At 37.9% G+C, this 24,474-nt stretch overlaps 1 protein-coding gene across 1 annotated transcript in view; it reads right to left on the reverse strand.

The window, feature by feature from the left end:
* Positions 1-24,474, reverse strand: part of LOC144438323 (ubiquitin carboxyl-terminal hydrolase 10-like) — a 47,286-nt gene that overhangs the window by 11,235 nt on the left and 11,577 nt on the right. The window contains exons 5-14 of the mRNA XM_078127391.1: positions 23,020-23,111; positions 22,193-22,302; positions 20,198-20,241; positions 19,205-19,305; positions 18,892-18,997; positions 15,366-15,517; positions 13,656-13,781; positions 12,741-12,833; positions 8,407-8,551; positions 4,070-4,135 (exon numbers count right to left, since the gene is read on the reverse strand). Of these exons, the coding sequence (XP_077983517.1) occupies positions 4,070-4,135; positions 8,407-8,551; positions 12,741-12,833; positions 13,656-13,781; positions 15,366-15,517; positions 18,892-18,997; positions 19,205-19,305; positions 20,198-20,241; positions 22,193-22,302; positions 23,020-23,111 (1,035 nt within the window). The remainder of the gene's footprint in view (positions 1-4,069; positions 4,136-8,406; positions 8,552-12,740; positions 12,834-13,655; positions 13,782-15,365; positions 15,518-18,891; positions 18,998-19,204; positions 19,306-20,197; positions 20,242-22,192; positions 22,303-23,019; positions 23,112-24,474) is intronic.

Consider the following 24,474-nt stretch of genomic DNA (forward strand, 5'->3'; position numbering starts at 1 on the left):
CCTAAAATAATATTAATTTTCATGGTCTAATTAATATTCATACTATAGCATAGCATACAATTTTTTGTTCACTTGTAAAAAGTAGTTGTTAAAATAATGTTTTCAACACTTTCATAAGCTATCAATATAAAAATTAACATTTATTTCAACACTGATGTAAAATCTTTCTAAGTATTTCCTTTTCCACCATGTCAATATATTTTCTTTCCTTCCTCATCCACACCAACTATTTTTCTCCCAGTGTGATTTGTTTATATTTTCCTAGTAATATTTTCAAATAAAATGACTGTTGTAAAATTTGCAGTTGATGCAAACACCGAAAACCTGAAAAATCATGCTGTAATTTACTATTGTTGAACAATATTCAATGAGTCACTGGTCATTCCAGGTATGTTTTCTTGATAGAGTAAACAAAGTACGTTAAGGACAGCAGGTCCAGATTGTTTTGAAAAGTGATCAGTCAAGAAAGACTGCTTCTCAATATTGATACAATGTTATAATTTTCCAGACTTGTTGGCACCAAGGTTATACAATGTATCCAAAATCCTATCAGACATGTGCAGTGTCTGATAAGTACAGCATGAACACAGGCATAAACTCATCCCTGATCAATAATCATATGAAATTCTCCTTGCCCCTTGGGACAAGTACTTTTCAAAACAACTTGCCCAAGCCTTGAAATCACTTGCCCAGGGCAAGTAAAAGGCCATTATTTCGACCCCTGTGTAGGTCGGCGGACTACGTAATATAATAAACTGTCAATCATATGTAGGTCGGCGGACTATGGAATGGAATAAACTGTCAATCATATGTAGGTCGGCGGACTACGGAATGTAATAAACTGTCAATCATATGTAGGTATGCTGACTATGGAATATAATAAACTGTCAATCATATGTAGGTCTGCAGACTACGGAATGTAATAAACTGTCAATCATATGTAGGTATGCTGACTACGGAATGTAATAAACTGTCAATCATATGTAGGTCTGCAGACTATGGAATGTAATAAACTGTCAATCATATGTAGGTATGCTGACTATGGAATGTAATAAACTGTCAATCATATGTAGGTATGATGACTATGGAATATAATAAACTGTCAATCATATGTAGGTATGCTGACTATGGAATGTAATAAACTGTCAATCATATGTAGGTCTGCTGACTATGGAATGTAATAAACTGTCAATCATATGTAGGTCGGCGGACTATGGAATGTAATAAACTGTCAATCATATGTAGGTCTGCTGACTATGGAATGTAATAAACTGTCAATCATATGTAGGTATGCTGACTATGGAATATAATAAACTGTCAATCATATGTAGGTCTGCGGACTATGGAATGTAATAAACTGTCAATCATATGTAGGTCTGCTGACTACGGAATATAATAAACTGTCAATCATATGTAGGTCTGCTGACTACGGAATGTAATAAACTGTCAATCATATGTAGGTCTGCTGACTATGGAATGTAATAAACTGTCAATCATATGTAGGTCTGCTGACTATGGAATGTAATAAACTGTCAATCATATGTAGGTATGCTGACTACGGAATGTAATAAACTGTCAATCATATGTAGGTATGCTGACTATGGAATGTAATAAACTGTCAATCATATGTAGGTATGCTGACTACGGAATGTAATAAACTGTCAATCATATGTAGGTCTGCTGACTATGGAATGTAATAAACTGTCAATCATATGTAGGTATGCTGACTATGAAATGTAATAAACTGTCAATCATATGTAGGTATGCTGACTACGGAATGTAATAAACTGTCAATCATATGTAGGTCGGCGGACTACGGAATGTAATAAACTGTCAATCATATGTAGGTCGGCGGACTACGGAATGTAATAAACTGTCAATCATATGTAGGTCTGCGGACTATGGAATGTAATAAACTGTCAATCATATGTAGGTCTGCAGACTACGGAATGTAATAAACTGTCAATCATATGTAGGTATGCTGACTACGGAATGTAATAAACTGTCAATCATATGTAGGTATGCTGACTACGGAATGTAATAAACTGTCAATCATATGTAGGTATGCTGACTACGGAATGTAATAAACTGTCAATCATATGTAGGTATGCTGACTACGGAATATAATAAACTGTCAATCATATGTAGGTCTGCGGACTATGGAATGTAATAAACTGTCAATCATATGTAGGTCTGCTGACTATGGAATGTAATAAACTGTCAATCATATGTAGGTCTGCAGACTACGGAATGTAATAAACTGTCAATCATATGTAGGTATGCTGACTACGGAATGTAATAAACTGTCAATCATATGTAGGTCTGCGGACTACGGAATGTAATAAACTGTCAATCATATGTAGGTCTGCGGACTATGGAATGTAATAAACTGTCAATCATATGTAGGTCTGCTGACTACGGAATATAATAAACTGTCAATCATATGTAGGTCTGCTGACTATGGAATGTAATAAACTGTCAATCATATGTAGGTATGCTGACTATGGAATGTAATAAACTGTCAATCATATGTAGGTATGCTGACTATGGAATATAATAAACTGTCAATCATATGTAGGTCTGCTGACTACGGAATATAATAAACTGTCAATCATATGTAGGTCTGCGGACTAGGGAATGTAATAAACTGTCAATCATATGTAGGTCTGCTGACTACGGAATATAATAAACTGTCAATCATATGTAGGTATGCTGACTATGGAATGTAATAAACTGTCAATCATATGTAGGTATGCTGACTATGGAATGTAATAAACTGTCAATCATATGTAGGTATGCTGACTACGGAATGTAATAAACTGTCAATCATATGTAGGTCTGCTGACTACGGAATATAATAAACTGTCAATCATATGTAGGTCTGCTGACTATGGAATGTAATAAACTGTCAATCATATGTAGGTATGCTGACTACGGAATGTAATAAACTGTCAATCATATGTAGGTCTGCGGACTACGGAATGTAATAAACTGTCAATCATATGTAGGTATGCTGACTATGGAATGTAATAAACTGTCAATCATATGTAGGTATGCTGACTACGGAATGTAATAAACTGTCAATCATATGTAGGTATGCGGACTATGGAATGTAATAAACTGTCAATCATATGTAGGTATGCTGACTACGGAATGTAATAAACTGTCAATCATATGTAGGTATGCTGACTACGGAATGTAATAAACTGTCAATCATATGTACGCCTACAGTCTACGGAATTAATATCATCAGGTAAAGGGCTATGTTCCAGATCTGAAACTGGTTGTCTCACACTCTCAGTTTGCAGGAATGTCACAATAATATGATCCCTTTTCATACCTACATTTTAATCCTAATCCAAAGAGTGGCTTTAACATTTCAATCAAAATGTGACATCAATTTCAAACTTCTACACCTTTTGCAAATTTCACTGTGTATATGTAAAGCTCATAGAAATAATGTTAGCTGGAAGTTCAATACCACAGTTTTCCAACACTTCTAGTAACTGTTATTCCTATGGTCTTCAAATGCGTGTACATTGAATGTATCATAACATGATGTTTTCATCTATGCCTTTCAAGGCTGTAACAGGAAAAACAGTTGGGTGGCTTAGAACTACACAAATCTTTGCCTTGTGTAGCTGACTGTACAGTAAAGAAAGCAATACATATACTTTTCAGAAGAGATATTTTAGATGTACGGTGATAAACTAAGTATAAGTTTGGTACTTACTGGCAAACAACTTATAAGATGTACGATGATAAACTAAGTATAAGTTTGGTACTTACTGGCAAACAACTTGTAAGATGTACGATGATAAACTAAGTATAAGTTTGGTACTTACTGGCAAACAACTTATAAGATGTACGGTGATAAACTAAGTATAAGTTTGGTACTTACTGGCAAACAACTTGTAAGATGTACGATGATAAACTAAGTATAAGTTTGGTACTTACTGGCAAACAACTTATAAGATGTACGGTGATAAACTAAGTATAAGTTTGGTACTTACTAGCAAACAACTTATAAGATGTACGATGATAAACTAAGTATAAGTTTGGTACTTACTGGCAAACAACTTGTAAGATCGTTGAGTCATACTTAGTTTGGACTTCACCACCGAGGACAATAATTCTACAAGACAAACAACAAATTATGTTTAGTACTTACAACAATAAAGAGTGCCAATGGCACTGTAGCACAACTGCACAGTTGGGAAGGAATTAGGGTGAAGCAATTTTATTGAGTCTCATTGTGTTCTAAGTGTAAGCAGTTTTTGATGTGTGGACTGTAAATATCGCAGTTCGTGTTCATCGTGGTTACAGGTGTGTACGGACTATAAATATCGCAATTCATGTTCATTGTGGTTACAGGTGTGTATGGACTGTAAATATCGCAATTCATGTTCATTATGGTTACAGGTGTGTATGGCCTGTAAATATCGCAATTCATGTTCATTGTGGTTACAAGTGTGTATGGACTGTAAATATTGCAATTCATGTTCATTGTGGTTACAAGTGTGTATGGACTGTAAATATCGCAATTCATGTTCATTGTGGTTACAAGTGTGTATGGACTGTAAATATCGCAATTCATGTTCATTATGGTTACAGGTGTGTATGGACTGTAAATATCGCAATTCATGTTCATTGTGGTTACAAGTGTGTATGGACTGTAAATATTGCAATTCATGTTCATTGTGGTTACAGGTGTGTATGGACTGTAAATATTGCAATTCATGTTCATTATGGTTACAGGTGTGTATGGACTGTAAATATCGCAATGCATGTTCATTGTGGTTACAGGTGTGTATGGACTGTAAATATTGCAATTCATGTTCATTGTGGTTACAGGGGTATATTTATATCATAATAGAGCCTCCCACTATTACTTACATGTATCAATTTCTCAGTAGGTGGTTTCTATGCTAATTATCAACTTCAAAAGGTATGAGAGGCTGGTAATAGTGAATGAATGTAGTTGAATGTAGTGGAGTGACAGATTCAGTCAGTAGACAGGCCATAGTGAATGAGTGTAGTGGAATCACAGATTCAGTCAGTAGACAGGCTATAGTGAATGAGTGTAGTGGAATCACAGATTCAGTCAGTAGACAGGCTATAGTGAATGAGTGTAGTGGAATCACAGATTCAGTCAGTAGACAGGCCATAGTGAATGAGTGTAGTGGAGTGACAGATTCAGTCAGTAGACAGGCTATAGTGAATGAGTGTAGTGGAATGACAGATTTAGTCAGTAGACAGGCTATAGTGAATGAGTGTAGTGGAGTGACAGATTCAGTCAGTAGACAGGCTATAGTGAATGAGTGTAGTGGAATGACAGATTTAGTCAGTAGACAGGCCATAGTGAATGAGTGTAGTGGAGTGACAGATTCAGTCAGTGGACAGGCTATAGTGAATGAGTGTAGTGGAATCACAGATTTAGTCAGTAGACAGGCTATAGTGAATGAGTGTAGTGGAATCACAGATTCAGTCAGTAGACAGGCTATAGTGAATGAGTGTAGTAGAGTTATAGATTTAGTCAGTAGACAGGCTATAGTGAATGAGTGTAGTAGAGTTATAGATTTAGTCAGTAGACAGGCTATAGTGAATGAGTGTAGTAAAGTCACAGATTTAGTCAGTAGACAGGCTATAGTGAATGAGTGCAGTGGAGTCACAGATTTAGTCAGTAGACAGGCTATAGTGAATGAGTGTAGTTGAATCACAGATTCAGTCAGTAGACAGGCTATAGTGAATGAGTGTAGTGGAGTGACAGATTTAGTCAGTAGACAGGCTATAGTGAATGAGTGTAGTGGAGTGACAGATTCAGTCAGTGGACAGGCTATTGTGAATGAGTGTAGTGGAGTGACAGATTCAGTCAGTAGACAGGCTATAGTGAATGAGTGTAGTAGAGTTATAGATTAGTCAGTAGACAGAGTATAGTGAATGAGTGTAGTGGAGTTACAGATTCAGTCAGTAGACAGGCTATAGTGAATGAGTGTAGTGGAGTGACAGATTTAGTTAGTAGACAGGCTATAGTGAATGAGTGTAGTGGAGTCACATATTCAGTCAGTAGACAGGCTATAGTGAATGAGTGTAGTTGAATCACAGATTCAGTCAGTAGACAGGCTATAGTGAATGAGTGTAGTGGAATCACAGATTTAGTCAGTAGACAGGCTATAGTGAATGAGTGTAGTGGAGTCACAGATTCAGTCAGTAGACAGGCTATAGTGAATGAGTGTAGTGGAATCACAGATTCAGTCAGTGGACAGGCTATAGAATGAGTGTAGTGGAGTGACAGATTTAGTCAGTAGACAGGCTATAGTGAATGAGTGTAGTTGAATCACAGATTTAGTCAGTAGACAGGCTATAGTGAATGAGTGTAGTGGAGTGACAGATTCAGTCAGTAGACAGGCTATAGTGAATGAGTGTAGTGGAGTGACAGATTCAGTCAGTAGACAGGCTATAGTGAATGAGTGTAGTGGAGTGACAGATTCAGTCAGTAGACAGGCTATAGTGAATGAGTGTAGTGGAGTGACAGATTTAGTCAGTAGACAGGCTATAGTGAATGAGTGTAGTTGAATCACAGATTCAGTCAGTAGACAGGCTATAGTGAATGAGTGCAGTGGAGTGACAGATTTAGTCAGTAGACAGGCTATAGTGAATGAGTGTAGTGGAGTCACAGATTCAGTCAGTAGACAGGCTATAGTGAATGAGTGTAGTGGAGTCACAGATTCAGTCAGTAGACAGGCTATAGTGAATGAGTGTAGTGGAGTGACAGATTTAGTCAGTAGACAGGCTATAGTGAATGAGTGTAGTGGAGTGACAGATTCAGTCAGTGGACAGGCTATAGTGAATGAGTGTAGTGGAATCACAGATTCAGTCAGTGGACAGGCTATAGTGAATGAGTGTAGTGGAGTGACAGATTCAGTCAGTAGACAGGCTATAGTGAATGAGTGTAGTGGAGTGACAGATTTAGTCAGTAGACAGGCTATAGTGAATGGGTGTAGTGGAGTGACAGATTCAGTCAGTGGACAGGCTATAGTGAATGAGTGTAGTGGAATCACAGATTCAGTCAGTGGACAGGCTATAGTGAATGAGTGTAGTGGAATCACAGATTCAGTTAGTAGACAGGCTATAGTGAATGAGTGTAGTGGAGTGACAGATTCAGTCAGTGGACAGGCTATTGTGAATGAGTTTAGTGGAGTGACAGATTTAGTTAGTAGACAGGCTATAGTGAATGAGTGTAGTGGAGTGACAGATTTAGTCAGTAGACAGGCTATAGCGAATGAATGGAGTCACAGATTTAGTCAGTAGACAGGCTATAGCGAATGAATGGAGTCACAGATTTAGTCAGTAGACAGGCTATAGAATGAGTGTAGTGGAGTCACAGATTTAGTCAGTGGACAGGCTATAGAATGAGTGTAGTGGAGTCACAGATTTAGTCAGTAGACAGGCTATAGAATGAGTGTAGTGGAGTCACAGATTCAGTCAGTAGACAGGCCATAGTGAATGAGTGTAGTGGAGTCATAGATTCAGTCAGTAGACAGGCTATACTGAATGAGTGTAGTGGAGTCATAGATTCAGTCTGTAGACAGGCTATAGTGAATGAGTGTAGTGGAGTGACAGATTCAGTCAGTAGACAGGCTATAGAATGAGTGTAGTGGAGTCACAGATTCAGTCAGTAGACAGGCCATAGTGAATGAGTGTAGTGGAGTGACAGATTCAGTCAGTGGACAGGCTATAGTGAATGAGTGTAGTGGAGTGACAGATTCAGTCAGTAGACAGGCTATAGCGAATGAGTGTAGTGGAGTGACAGATTCAGTCAGTAGACAGGCTATAGTGAATGAGTGTAGTGGAGTGACAGATTCAGTCAGTGGACAGGCTATAGTGAATGAGTGTAGTGGAGTGACAGATTCAGTCAGTAGACAGGCTATAGTGAATGAGTGTAGTGGAGTGACAGATTCAGTCAGTGGACAGGCTATAGTGAATGAGTGTAGTGGAGTGACAGATTCAGTCAGTGGACAGGCTATAGTGAATGAGTGTAGTGGAGTGACAGATTCAGTCAGTGGACAGGCTATAGTGAATGAGTGTAGTGGAGTCACAGATTTAGTCAGTAGACAGACTATAGTGAATGAGTGTAGTGGAGTGACAGATTCAGTCAGTAGACAGGCTATAGAATGAGTGTAGTGGAGTCACAGATTCAGTCAGTAGACAGGCTATAGCGAATGAATGGAGTTTAGTCAGTAGACAGGCTATAGAATGAGTGTAGTGGAGTGACAGATTCAGTCAGTAGACAGGCTATAGAATGAGTGTAGTGGAGTGACAGATTCAGTCAGTAGACAGGCTATAGTGAATGAGTAGTGTCCAACCCCACACAGGATTCAGTAATACCTTTATATGGTAACCTACCTTTGCTGATTTCCAAATCCACATTATATTCAATTTTCTTCTGAAGTTTCTGGCATCCACCACTCTTGTCATACACAAATCTCTTTAAATGGAGCACTAACACTGGTGGCAGAACTTCTAGTGTGATCCTTCGGAAAGTTTCAACCTAACAATGATGAAAGAAAGAAAACAACAATGAAGTGCATGACAAAGTAGTCTTGCTGCTCATGCTCCCTTGAGGCAGTGCCCTGCATATAGGCCTGAGTTAAACAGTGAATTATGAATTAAACACTTAATTCACATCCTAATTCTGTACCACACTTAATTCACATCCTAATTCCATACCACACTTAATTCACATCCTAATTCCATACCACACTTAATTCACATCCTAATTCCATACCACACTTAATTCACATCCTAATTCCGTACCACACTTAATTCACATCCTAATTCTGTACCACACTTAATTCACATCCTAATTCCATACCACACTTAATTCACATCCTAATTCCATACCACACTTAATTCACATCCTAATTCCGTACCACACTTAATTCACATCCTAATTCCGTACCACACTTAATTCACATCCTAATTCCGTACCACACTTAATTCACATCCTAATTCCGTACCACACTTAATTCACATCCTAATTCTGTACCACACTTAATTCACATCCTAATTCTGTACCACACTTAATTCACATCCTAATTCCATACCACACTTAATTCACATCCTAATTCTGTACCACACTTAATTCACATCCTAATTCTGTACCACACTTAATTCACATCCTAATTCTGTACCACACTTAATTCACATCCTAATTCCATACCACACTTAATTCACATCCTAATTCCATACCACACTTAATTCACATCCTAATTCCATACCACACTTAATTCACATCCTAATTCCATACCACACTTAATTCACATCCTAATTCCATACCACACTTAATTCACATCCTAATTCCATACCACACTTAATTCACATCCTAATTCCATACTACACTTAATTCACATCCTAATTCTGTACCACACTTAATTCACATCCTAATTCCATACCACACTTAATTCACATCCTAATTCCATACCACACTTAATTCACATCCTAATTCTGTACCACACTTAATTCACATCCTAATTCCATACCACACTTAATTCACATCCTAATTCCATACCACACTTAATTCACATCCTAATTCCATACCACACTTAATTCACATCCTAATTCCATACCACACTTAATTCACATCCTAATTCCATACTACACTTAATTCACATCCTAATTCCATACCACACTTAATTCACATCCTAATTCTGTACCACACTTAATTCACATCCTAATTCCGTACCACACTTAATTCACATCCTAATTCTGTACCACACTTAATTCACATCCTATGTAATGATTTGTCAATACATAGTCACATAACACTGATCACTTTTACACTGTTATTCTGAAAGTGACATCAATTAAGAATGCTTGAAATGGTGCCTGTATAGATAAACTAATGACTGATAATGTCAAATACATATGCATAGATGTTTTAAACAGTAGACAAATATGGTATCTACAGATGTATAGATGTTAGTTTTGAAACTCTAGGATTTTTGCAACCCTTGTCTTGAAAATAGCATGAAATGGCATTAAAGCACAACTGTATTTGACTGTTGCTATGGGCGTGGTCTTGTTGCTAGGCCTATTTGCATACATTTTTTGAATCTTTATTGAATTACCTACCCATCCCTGTTATGTAAAATGCATCATCATTTCACTGTTGCTAAGGGTCATCGTTGATAGGACCAATTGTGTCAAAATGTTTTCAATAACAAATCATTGAGAATGATATAGTCCCCGCTATAATTGGGTTTTAAGGAATTATCACTACTCTGATCACGCAACAACATTTGTGAACCTAAAACAAACAGACTTAGATATGTTGTGTGTGCTTGTTGGGCATGGAATATGCCTCCAACAATAAAGGATTGGTTGGGTATGGGGGATCATATCACGATGAAAATGGAGTCTGAGTTATGGCTTTGGACATGGAAAATTCACAAACAAAATGGCTGCCAGGCAGCCATATTGGATCGTATCACGACGAAAATGGATATGCACATGTATGTCATAGAACGCTGTCCTAATACCAACTTTGAATGAGATCTGTTCAAGCATGTCTTAGTAATGGCTTTGGACATGGAAAATTCACAAACAAAATGGCTGCCAGGCAGCCATATTGGATCGTATCACGACGAAAATGGATATGCACATGTATGTCATAGAACACTGTCCTAATACCAACTTTGAATGAGATCTGTTTAAGCATGTCTGAGTTATGGCTTTGGACATGGAAAATTCACAAACAAAATGGCTGCCAGGCAGCCATATTGGATTGTATCACGACGAAAATGGATATGCACATGTATGTCATAGAACACTGTCCTAATACCAACTTTAAATGAGATCTGTTCAAGCATGTCATGGCTTTGGACATGAAAATTCGCAAACAACATGGCTGCCAGGCAGCCATATTGGATCGTATCATGACGAAAATGGATATGCACATGTATGTCATAGAACACTGTGCTAATACCAACTTTGAATGAGATCTGTTTAAGCATGTCTGAGTTATGGCTTTGGACATGAAAATTCGCAAACAAAATGGCTACCAGGCAGCCATATTGGATCATATCACAATGAAAATGGATATGCACATGTATGTCATAGAACACTGTCCTAATACCAACTTTGAATGAGATCTGTTCAAGCATGTCTGAGTTATGGCTTTGGACATGAAAATTCACAAACAAAATGGCTGCTAGGCGGCCATATTGGATCGTATCATGACAACAATGAATATGCACATGTATGTCATAGAACACTGTCCTAATACCAACTTTGAATGAGATCTGTTCAAGCATGTCTGAGTTATGGCTTTAGACAGGGAAAATTCGCAAACAAAATGGTTGCTAGGCGGCCATATTGGATCGTATCATAAAACAAATTGACGTGCATATGTATGCCATAGCATGTTGCTCCTGTACCAAGTTTGAAAAAAATCGGTCCAGGCATCTCCAAGAAACGGCTGCGGGCGGACGGACGGAACCCAATCCATAAGTCCCCGTTCCGGACTTCGTCCGCGAGGACTAATAACTGCAGAGTAATACTGCCAGAAACATACCCACAAAGTTTCAATCCCATTCACCATGCAGTTATTTTTGTTTTTTTACCAAACTTGAGATTTTTTGACATAATTTGTATATTGCTGATGGGATCACAACATTGTGAATACCTTCATCTACACATCCCCAGATATGTATCCCCGATTACATTTCAGCTCAATCTGCTCAGTAGTTTTGGAATTATAGATTTTTGACCAAAATGAAACACTTTAGCCCTAATTTGCATATCACTGATGGGATCACCATGTCATGAACAATTCTTAATATAAACATCCTGAAGAACGTTCCAACCAAATTTCAGCCTAATCCGCTCAACGGTTTTGGAATGAAAGATTTTTTACCCAAAAAGACAAACTGTTACACCTAATTTGCATATCAATGATGGGATCATCATGTTATGAACAATTCTTAATCTAAACACTCCTAAGAACATTTCCACCAAATTTCAGACTGATCTGACCAAAATCACATTTTTTAAAACCCAAATCAAACACTTGTTGAAAATCATTTTGATCTGAACAATTTCCCAACTAGACACCCAAGGTAATACATCCACCAAATATCATGGCAATCGGTCCAGCAATATGTGACTTCACGTTGTTTACACACACACACACACACACACACACACACAAAACACACTCCTACACACACCCCTATACACACACACACACACACACACATCCACATCCACAGACAGACACTTTGCCATGCCTATAGCACTACTAAACCTTATCAGTTCAGATGTGCTAAAAGGGACTTGGTAAAGACACATTTGACAATTATTAAAAGAAGTAAGGTTTTGCAGATTCCTGTGTTGTTCCATGGACAACTTACACTGTTTTCATACGACATCCCTAGGGAACTGTACCGAATAGGTGGATCTGAAATGAATATGCATGTACCCTAGATGTTTTAGGCCAGACATACAATGCAGGAAATGTGTTACACCAAACACATTGTCTGATCGTACTCATGTAAAACCATACATCAGTTTCCCTTGGACCTGTGGATCACACAAATACAGACTGTTTACCTTAAACTCCGCAATGACATCACAGTCTCTCCAAAGTAGACACTTGATGTTGCCCTTGTGATAAGTCAACACGCACACAATCAAAGTTTATTATTCCATTTGAAGCCTGTCTGGAGATGATGACTTACCTCTGTCTTGGTCTTTGGACTGGTATAATCATGAAGAGTTTCACGACTTACAAGTGACTGTAGGGCATCCTTCACTGACCATATCTTATCAGACTAAGAAAGGCAACAAAAACGCAATAGTGATATAATTATATCCATGCGGGGTGGTGTGGGTGTGGGAGGGTGAAATTAAGTTTGTGGTTGCCATGGTCATTTTAAATGATTGCTAGAGATTTCTAAAATTAGTTACCTGAAATTATACTATAAGTTATTTTGACCCCAACTCCCATGTTAACCATTAGTTACCAGGGTTACATGTTCTTTTAGCCACCCACTGTGATAGGCAGGAATTGGCTGGAATTTGATAACTGACCCCGAAGGTCAAAGGTCAAGGTCTCCAAAGATAGCTTGTATATGAGAATATGGGATAGACACTTGTATGGAGAGTCTGTGCATTACAGTTTTTGAGTTATGCAGTAAATGTTGGTTTTTAACTACAAATATGGCCGCCATTTGCTCAAATTTGCATATATAAAAAAAACAAATATGTCCCACATGATATGCCATCTTTGTGTCAGAATTGAAAGAAATCAGATATTGCATGTATGAGAATGATGTACAATGGATGGATACCTGAATGCACAGATGTATGGACAGAGTCCATTGTAAAAGCACCTCATAAACACAAACTGACGTGCATATGCACAGGACATTATTTGATGTTTACTGAAAGTTTGGTTGGAATTGGCCCATGCGTATTTGAGATAGACGTGGACATGGACAGACATCTTTGCCGTTTTGGCTAATAAACTTGTTGTTGATTTGTGATTGTTGCATTTTTGTACAACAGATATTTCACATTATGGCTTGTCGCCATAGCAACACAACAAATTACACCTTTTACTTCAACATTAATTGAGAAAATACTTGACTCACCTGAATGTCCAGCTGTAGAGTAAAGAATGGCTGAAGTGTTGCCGACTCTTTAGAGCCATGTTGATGTAAAGCTGATCTCATCTGTCCTCCAAATATGTCAGATATCAAAGACTGAGTGAAGTTGGCCTATAACATTGATCAGATATTAAAGACTGAGTGAAGTTGGCCTACGACAATAACATTGATATCAAAGACTGAGTGAAGTTGGCCTACGACAATAACATTGATATCAAAGACTGAGTGAAGTTGGCCTACGACAATAACATTGATATCAAAGACTGAGTGAAGTTGGCCTATGACAATAACAATGATATCAAAGATGGAGTGAAGTTGGCCTACGACAATAACAATGATATCAAAGACTGAGTGAAGTTGGCCTACGACAATAACAATGATATCAAAGACCGAGTGAAGTTGGCCTACGACAATAACAATGATATCAAAGATGGAGTGAAGTTGGCCTATAACAATAACAATGATATCAAAGGCCAAGTGAAGTTGGCCTATGACAATAACAATGATATCAAAGACTGAGTGAAGTTGGCCTACGACAATAACAATGATATCAAAGATGGAGTGAAGTTGGCCTACGACAATAACAATGATATCAAAGACTGAGTGAAGTTGGCCTACGACAATAACAATGATATCAAAGACTGAGTGAAGTTGGCCTACGACAATAACATTGATATCAAAGGCCGAGTGAAGTTGGCCTACGACAATAACAATGATATCAAAGATGGAGTGAAGTTGGCCTATAACAATAACAATGATATCAAAGACTGAGTGAAGTTGGCCTACAACAATAACAATATCAAAGACTGAGTGAAGTTGGCCTACGACAATAACAATGATATCAAAGATGGAGTGAAGTTGGCCTATAACAATAACAATGATATCAAAGACTGAGTGAAGTTGCCCTACGACAATAACAATGATATCAAAGACTGAGTGAAGTTGGCCTATGACAATAACAATGATATCAAAGACTGAGTGAAGTTGGCCTACAACAATAACAATGATATCAAAGACTGAGTGAAGTTGGCCTATAACAATAACAATGATATCAAAGACTGAGTGAAGTTGGCCTACAACAATAACATTGATATCAAAGACTGAGTGAAGTTGGCCTACGACAATAACATTGATATCAAAGACTGAGTGAAGTTGGCCTATGACAATAACAATGATATCAAAGACTGAGTGAAGTTGCCCTACGACAATAACAATGATATCAAAGACTGAGTGAAGTTGGCCTATGACAATAACAATGATATCAAAGACTGAGTGAAGTTGGCCTATGACAATAACAATGATATCAAAGACTGAGTGAAGTTGCCCTACGACAATAACAATGATATCAAAGACTGAGTGAAGTTGGCCTATGACAATAACAATGATATCAAAGACTGAGTGAAGTTGGCCTATGACAATAACAATGATATCAAAGACTGAGTGAAGTTGGCCTATGACAATAACAATGATATCAAAGACTGGGTGAAGTTGGCCTACAACAATAACAATGATATCAAAGACTGAGTGAAGTTGCCCTATGACAATAACAATGATATCAAAGACTGAGTGAAGTTGGCCTACAACAATAACAATGATATCAAAGACTGAGTGAAGTTGGATTTAACCACACCTACAAGACTACTGCATCTTAGTTCAGTTGGGCTATAAAATAAATGTCAAGGTTTGGTTGCTTACACTTCTTGTAATGCTACTTTTATTCTTAGGTCCTACTTGTTCCCACTCTTCATCATTATCATCTTCATCTTCATCAACAGTTGATGATACCACCACTCCATCTGATGGTCCATTGGAGTTTTGAAGGGATGGACCATTCATATTATTGGGTTCTAAAATCAAAAAGAGTGAAGGCACTGTGTGAGTACAGTACAACTCTGATTATCCGAGCCTCTCCGGGATTACTGAACCTTAGTACAGTTGTGCTGAAAACACTACAAGCTCATGAAAACTTGTTTTGCATCATTCTTTTACTGTTTATTTGTATAAAGTACATGTATGGTCAGCAAAAATATACAACATACTACAACTATTTTCTTAAATTAATTTGTTCTAGAGATATTACTATATTACTAGCAATAACCATGCATTTCTCTTCTAGAGATACATGTATTACTAGAGTTATTACCAGCAATAACTATGTATTTCCCTTATTACTAGCAATAACTATGTATTTCCCTTATTACTAGCAATAACTATGTATTTCCCTTATTACCAGCAATAACTATGTATTTCCCTTATTACTAGCAATAACTATGTACTTCCCTTATTACTAGCAATAACTATGTATTTCCCTTATTACTAGCAATAACTATGTACTTCCCTTATTACTAGCAATAACTATGTATTTCCCTTATTACTAGCAATAACTATGTATTTCCCTTATTACCAGCAATAACTATGTATTTCCCTTATTACTAGCAATAACTATGTACTTCCCTTATTACTAGCAATAACTATGTACTGTGAACCGGAAAATTATTGCGCAGTCTTATTTTCACGCTTTGGGAGATCACGGTGATTACGCGCAGTTTAATTTTCGCGCAAGGCCGTCAGTGGATTTTTTGTGTGAACATAAACAATACGTTGAGCTGAGAACAATGAAATTTGACACTGATTGATGGGCAGTATTGCTCTGTCGGCATCCGTCAGTTGCAGTGCTCTATTGTTTCCAACTGCGAAGATACTGTGACACGTTGACTTGTGACAAATGTAGGTGTTAATTTGTTCAATTATGTACTAAACAAGTTACCAGATCACACAATACGAAAGTCGGGTAGCTCACAGCCTCAAAGCAGGAGCCGTCAACACACATGCGTCAATATGGTACAGTCACACGTTTGGTGAAACACTAATCAAATCACGTCATTGTCTCTGTTTTGCGTCTTTTTGGAATGAAGTTCAAAAGGTCACGTTGGTTACATTTTGATACTCAGTATCCGAAGTCACAGAGAATGATCCGATTGCTACACGTTACTTACAATACTGTATATGATAAGTGACACAAAACAACAGCCGGTGCCTCTGATGTCGGTTGACGGAAAGCTTTATGACTTAGTTTATATCTGTCATGTTCTAAAATAAACTCCCACGGTGTTCTAGGACTGTTCATGCTGTCAACGTGACTTCCTTTATTGCTGATAACATTAGATAAGATTGTACAAGACGCACCATAGCACATACCATTTCTCCGTAGGGTTGGTCTTTGAATTTTGAAATGTTACATCTTAATGTTGGTGAAATGAAACCGAGTGGTGTGTATTTTTGATTATGGAATGTTTAGTCTATTACAAAATAATTGGCAAGAAATAGCATTTATTACTTAGATACACGTACATTAGTGTTATCAATGCCCACACAACACACAGCCAAAATGGAATGAGCGATGGGAAGAGAGATACTGTTAACTTACGTATACTGACAGCAAACTAAGGCCCGTACACCACACACGTGTTTGTACAGTCACATAATGTGTCGACCAGAATTGAAGTCATCTTTTTGCAAATCAGAGGTAGCAAAGATGTCGGAATTACATGTACCAAGCGAGGACAACAGTATATGATTTGGTATAGCATGTTTACAGAAGGCATTGTTTACCCTTGCATGCCGATGGGAAAGCCAAAGTCAATTATCTACATGTCGAGGTCAACGAAAACATCGATGCGTGCCTCATCAAAACAAACAACGGTTCTACAAAACGGAAGCGAGGGTCTTATCAGCAGTACTCCTCTGAGATTCTTTCCAAAATTGGAAATAAAGATTCATAATTCTTTGTAAAACTTCGTTGCAAATACTTTATTGGGTGTTGTCTGAAAACTCGTGTGTCAGTGTGTTTGCGTGTACCGTGTGTGGTTGTATACGGAGTGATTGTAACAAAAAAGAAAGAAGTTAAATACTTGCCGCATGGGGGCGCACACAAGTACATCCGCGCAGTTTTAATTTCGCGGTCACGGTCGAGCGCGAAATTGCGCGAAATTAAAAATGCGCGAATAATTACCCGGAGTACAGTATTTCCCTTATTACTAGCAATAACTACGTATTTCCCTTATTACTAGCAATAACTATGTATTTTCCTTCTGGTGAATGCAAAGTGGAAAGTAGTGTTTCCTGATGTATTCTAACAATAAATAGTTATCATACTACCATCATCAATAACTGGAAATATTTAGTTTGAAGTGTATGAATCATTTCACCAGACAATCCCCTCCATCTCCCTCTAATTGTTTGCACTTAGTCTGTTATATAGAAACAATTATAAGCAGTGTGTGAACTTCAGGGAAAATGACTACTGGTCATAAGGACCGACATGTAGCAAATGCTACTGGTCCTTAAGGAAAACTGCTGGTCCATACTCAATGCAGTTCACATTCACAACCTGTATCTACATCACGACACCCCCCCCCCCCTCCACTTACAGATCAAATGATTTTGAACTTTAATATGATACAACATATCTTTTGATATCTAAAGTAAAAGATAGTACAACAAATTGTTTACTATCCACTTTTATTTCATCAATCTGTTCTTACAATTGAAACTTTCCACTCACAGAGTCAAAAAATTACTTGGAAGCAAATTTTGGATTCGCAACCAAGTAATTTTTGACTTTGTGAGTAGAGATTTTCATTTGTAAATATGAACCCAGAGACTATGAATATTCATTCTCGCATAATCTGTTCCTATAGATTATGGTCTTAGACTGAATGTATTCATTCCGGGCCATAGAAGTACAGATACATAGATTGTAGATAATATGGGTGAATGAATCAATAAATCTACATTGCATGTATCTGCAATCTCTAAGAGATCACAGTCCTCTCCTTCCTCACTCTACGATTCACTAAATTCTGAATCACATAATCCAAAGTCAGATTCATCATCTGTGGCAACAGCTGATGTAGCTTTCCATCTCTTAGTGAACGTACACCAACAAATTCATCATAGCAGAAAGTTTTGTCAGATAACTATCCCTCTTGAAAACTATGTATTTGTTTAATTTCAATTTCCATCCACACAGTGACACGGAGCAGTTTCGTCTTCTTTCAATGTTTACAAAAATGTACTGAATTGTTGTCATGTTAGTTCTTGTCAATACACATCTATGTAGGGATTGCAGAGGTTGAATGAAGGTCAAAGACAAGATCATTTAAGTTTCAAGTACCCTACATCATATATGATTAAAATACTATAACTCAATTTGACATACTTGTTTCTTCTTTACTACTGTTGACATATCGTGTACAGGACAACATTTCTTCATGTAAACCATTGAGTATAAACCCAAGGAATTCCTCGGCATCTTCTTGTCTTCCCTATACAGAGAATACAGACAAATAAATAAGAATTACAGAGGACTTCTCAACGATGACGGATCTTTTCATAAACATTTGTGAGAATAGGTTTATGTTAAAATGTACAAGTGACCTTCCTGTTGAGATAGCCACAAATTAAAGTGCATGATCTTATTCATATGAAAGTATTCCTATCCTCTTTTCTCAAAGATACAAGTGTAAGCTTACCCGTATGGACATGCTTGATTTCAGCATAGTCAACAGATTGTAGATATAAGTGGGTTCAAACGGTGCTCCTGGACGTAAATCTTGTGCAGTTCTCTTGCCGCCTGTTATACAATAGAAACAATATCAAAATATTAGGTATAAAACTTGTACACTACAACCCATACTATATTTACAATTTCAATCAGTTAGTTAGCTTTGTGTAGCTAGTTATCTCAATGAGTTAGTTAGCTTTGTGTAGCTCACTATCTCAATGAGTTAGTTAGCTTTGTGTAGCTAGTTAAGTCAATGAGTTAGTTAGCTTTGTGTAGCTAGTTATCTCAATGAGTTAGTTAGCTTTGTGTAGCTAGTTATCTCAATGAGTTAGTTAGCTTTGTGTAGCTAGTTAACTCAATGAGTTAGTTAGCTTTGTGCAGATAGTTATCCCAATGAGTTAGTTAGCTTTGTGTAGCTAGTTATCTCAATGAGTTAGTTAGCTTTGTGTAGCTAGTTAACTCAATGAGTTAGTTAGCTTTGTGTAGCTCACTATCTCAATGAGTTAGTTAGCTTCGACCAAGACAGATCAAGAGCTCAATGCTAGAAACTTTGAACTGCTTGTGTATTATATAACCTTTGTAAATCAGTCTTGGTCATATACAAATGTACATGTATATGTAGTCTTGGTGGTGATGTCTAGTATTCCCTGATGTAATGTCTTCATACCAAGAACCTAGCTATTTGAACCAAGCTCACATATACTTTAAATATTCATCATGTACATGTATTATATTTTCACACCAATTCAAGCAAGGGTCAATACTAGCATATATATTTGTAAAACTAAGATTGCAAGTAAATAAAACAACACATGCATGCTGGTATGGGGGGGTTGGGGGTTGTATACCACCCCATCCATTTGTACACCACCACCCCTCTTAGTTTTCCCATTCCACAAACGACAAACAAAACTTCAATCGTTGTGTTGACTAATAGAATGACAACAATAATATTACTTACCAGGTTTAGGTGGCATTGGCAGAAATTCATTGACAAATTCCCCTCTGAAATGAAATAATAGAATAAATTGTGTTTACTTGATTTTTTTCAACAAAAGGAACAGGTTTTAGTATGTACAGTATCATCAGACAATAGTTACCGATGGTGACTTTTTAATGAATGACAAACTCGTACATCTGTAATACTAGTTTTTTTTTTCGTTCGGGGCAGTAGTCGGGGGGGGGCAGTTGTCCGGGGGCAGTTGTCCTTCGGGGGCAATTGTCCTTCGGGGGCAATTGTCCGGGGGCAATTGTCCGGGGGGCAGTTGTCCTGTTACCATATCCCCCATCAAATACCAAGCCAATTAGTTTCAAATTGGCCGTCAAACTTCCCAGACTCACATCAGGGCCGCCATACATGTATTGCATATCAATGGAAAGCTCTAGAATAACACTAAACCATCAGACTAAGCATATCGCCTTCAACAATATAGTATAACGATGACATGGTCCTGAACGCGAATGGAACTTTGTGTTGTCCACAGATGCAAAAATTACGGTCACTAATTTGCATATATATTAGCATATTAATTTGCATAAATGTGCAAGCAGTATATTATGCACTAGCTACTCAAATGATCCAGCACATTATACTTTACTTGTAGAATTATAATAACCTGGCCTGGGCTAATAGCCTGGCCTAGTCTACTCATAGCATGGCCTGGCAACTTATAGCATGGCCTAGTCTACTCATAGCATGGCCTGGGCTACACATAGCATGGCCTGGGCTACTCATAGCATGGCCTAGTCTACTCATAGCCTGGCCTAGTCTACTCATAGCCTGGCCTAGTCTACTCATACATGTAGCCTGGCCTAGTCTACTCATACATGTAGCCTGGCCTAGTCTACTCATAGCCTGGCCTGGGCTACTCATAGCATAGCCTAGTGTACTCATAGCCTAGCCTGGGCTACTCATAGCATAGCCTAGTCTACTCATAGCCTGGCCTAGTCTACTCATAGCCTAGCCTAGTCTACTCATAGCATAGCCTAGTCTATTCATAGCATAGCCTGGACTACTTATAGCCTGGCCTAGTCTACTCATAGCCTGGCCTGGCTACTTATAGCCTGGCCTAGTCTACCCATACATGTAGCCTGGCCTAGTCTACTCATAGCATGGCCTGGGCTACTCATAGCATAGCCTAGTCTACTCATAGCATGGCCTGGGCTACTCATAGCCTAGCCTAGTCTACTCATAGCATAGCCTAGTCTACTCATAGCCTAGCCTGGGCTACTCATAGCATGGCCTAGTCTACTCATAGCATAGCCTAGTCTACTCATAGCCTAGCCTGGGCTACTCATAGCATAGCCTAGTCTACTCATAGCCTAGCCTGGGCTACTTATAGCCTGGCCTAGTCTACTCATACATGTAGCCTGACCTAGTCTACTCATAGCATAGCCTAGTCTACTCATAGCATAGCCTGGGCTACTCATAGCATAGCCTAGTCTACTCATAGCTTAGCCTGGGCTACTCATAGCATAGCCTAGTCTACTCATAGCTTAGCCTGGGCTACTCATAGCATAGCCTAGTCTACTCATAGCTTAGCCTGGACTACTTATAGCATGGCCTGGGCTACTCATAGCATGGCCTGGCTACTTCTTGCCTGGCCTGGCTACTTATAGCCTGGCCTAGTCTACTTATAGCTTGGCCTAGTCTACTCATAGCATAGCCTGGGCTACTCATAGCCTAGCCTGGGCTACTCATAGCCTGGCCTGGCTACTTATAGCCTGGCCTAGTCTACTCACAGCATGGCCTGGGCTATTCATAGCATGGCCTAGTCTACTCATAGCAGGGCCTGGGCTATTTATAGCATGGCCTGGGCTACTCATAACATGGCCTGGACTACTCATAACAGGGCCTGGGGTACACGTACTCAGAGCCTGGCCTGGGCTATTCATAGCATGGCCTGGGCTACTCATACCAGGGCCTGGGCTACTCATAATCATAGCAAATACTTACAAACTATCCATCATTGGAGTTGAACTTTGACCTCGTCTGGACAGTGGTGTAACTGGTAGTGATTTCAGTAAATTGTATAGTGGTGGGCATGCCAACAATGCCTGTAAAATCTGTAAGTCACTGATTAAGGAATTTACTGAGGAAAAAAGACATTCAATATAAAACTTGAACTACTTGTGCTGGCATGGGAGCCCCACATGTAAGCTATCTTATAATTTACAGTTCTCAAACAGGGCTGGGAACTGCCTCATGCAATGGTGAGATTTTATGTTCACAGAAAGAAGGTTTTCAAAATGAGTGTTTCAAATGTTTTTTTGAAGTGGCACAATGCTTGCAGCCAAACCTGTTTTCTGTTTACTAAGAATTCAATAAACTGTTACGTTTATGAATGTTGTCAACCATACTAGATCAGTTGCCTGAAGAACTGTCCAAGACAGAATGTAAAGTGTTGCCACTAAAAATACCTGCCAAGTCCAGCACAATAGATTGTAATAACTCCATTATCAATGACATATTCTTTGCCAGAAAAGTTGGAGACAAACAGTCCCTCTATCACCAGTCTGGAAATGCGCATTGTTAAAAGACGTGAATGACGTCAATATGTATTAGTTTTTGAGTTATACAGAAATTATTGACTTAGAAATCCAAATATGGCCGCCATTTGGTCAAATTAGCATATTCGCAAAACAAAGCGATGGCTTTATGTACCATGTCGGGGTCAAAGTCAGCATGTTGCTTTGTAAATGCTTTGTGGGAATATGTTATAAGTGTGGCTGGGGACTGACCAGGGTTAACCCTATATACGTATGTCCACTACTAAAGGATACTGCATTAACATAGCACCAGTTTCCTACATTGTTTAACCCTCTTGGCTGAAATGCCAGTGCACGGTATGGAAACTTGACAGTGAGTAAGAACTCTGAAAAATAAACAAATAAGGAGGATATTAGTTGTATTGTATATCAGCAAACAGCATTTTATCTACCATTATAAAGAACATCATTAATTCTGTGAAATATGGTAACATTTTTGTGTTTCAGTATAGTTTTTCCATCACGTCCTGGTGAAATTAGCCTGACAGACACAACACAAACCATAATTCCTATAGCCCTATTAAAACTACAGATACAGGCACACAAACCATAATTCCTATAGCCCTATTAAAACTACAGATACAGGCACACAAACCATAATTCCTATAGCCCTATTAAAACTACAGATACAGGCACACAAACCATAATTCCTATAGCTCTATTAAAACTACAGATACAGGCACACAAACCATAATTCCTATAGCCCTATTAAAACTACAGATACAGGCACACAAACCATAATTCCTATAGCCCTATTAAAACTACAGATACAGGCACACAAACCATAATTCCTATAGCCCTATTAAAACTACAGATACAGGCACACAAACCATAATTCCTATAGCCCTATTAAAACTACAGATACAGGCACACAAACCATAATTCCTATAGCCCTATTAAAACTACAGATACAGGCACACAAACCATAATTCCTATAGCCCTATTAAAACTACAGATACAGGCACACAAACCATAATTCCTATAGCTCTATTAAAACTACAGATACAGGCACACAAACCATAATTCCTATAGCCTATCAAACTTTTTCCAACATGGCTAGGGCTAGTAACAATTAAATACCTAATGCTAATGCTGAAACTAGGGTGAAACATGCATAATTTGCATTTAGTTTTTCATATTGACAGGAGTAGCTCCACATATTTATTGGTTTGATTTACAACATGTAGGTCCCACAAACAACAAGAAATCTTCCTTTCTGTCATGGTTTGGTCATTGAGTTTTAAGGGAGTTGCACAGGCTAGGACGTCAGTTAAAATTCTCAATAAAAATATGTAAATTCCATTCAATAAATGTATATATACATAGTAATGTAGTTCAATGAGATCACTTAGATTCTATTGAGTACTGTACTATATAATTCAATGAGATCACTTAGATTCTATTGAGTACTGTACTATATAATTCAATGAGATTACTTAGATTCTATTGAGTACTGTACTATATAATTCAATGAGATCACTTAGATTCTATTGAGTACTGTACTATATAATTCAATGAGATCTCTTAGATTCTATTGAGTACTGTACTATATAATTCAATGAGATCACTTAGATTCTATTGAGTACTGTACTATATAATTCAATGAGATCACTTAGATTCTATTGAGTACTGTACTATATAATTCAATGAGATCACTTAGATTCTATTGAGTACTGTACTATATAATTC

The sequence above is a fragment of the Glandiceps talaboti genome, chromosome 7 (genome assembly GCF_964340395.1).
Source record: "Glandiceps talaboti chromosome 7, keGlaTala1.1, whole genome shotgun sequence".
Lineage (NCBI taxonomy): Eukaryota > Metazoa > Hemichordata > Enteropneusta > Spengelidae > Glandiceps > Glandiceps talaboti.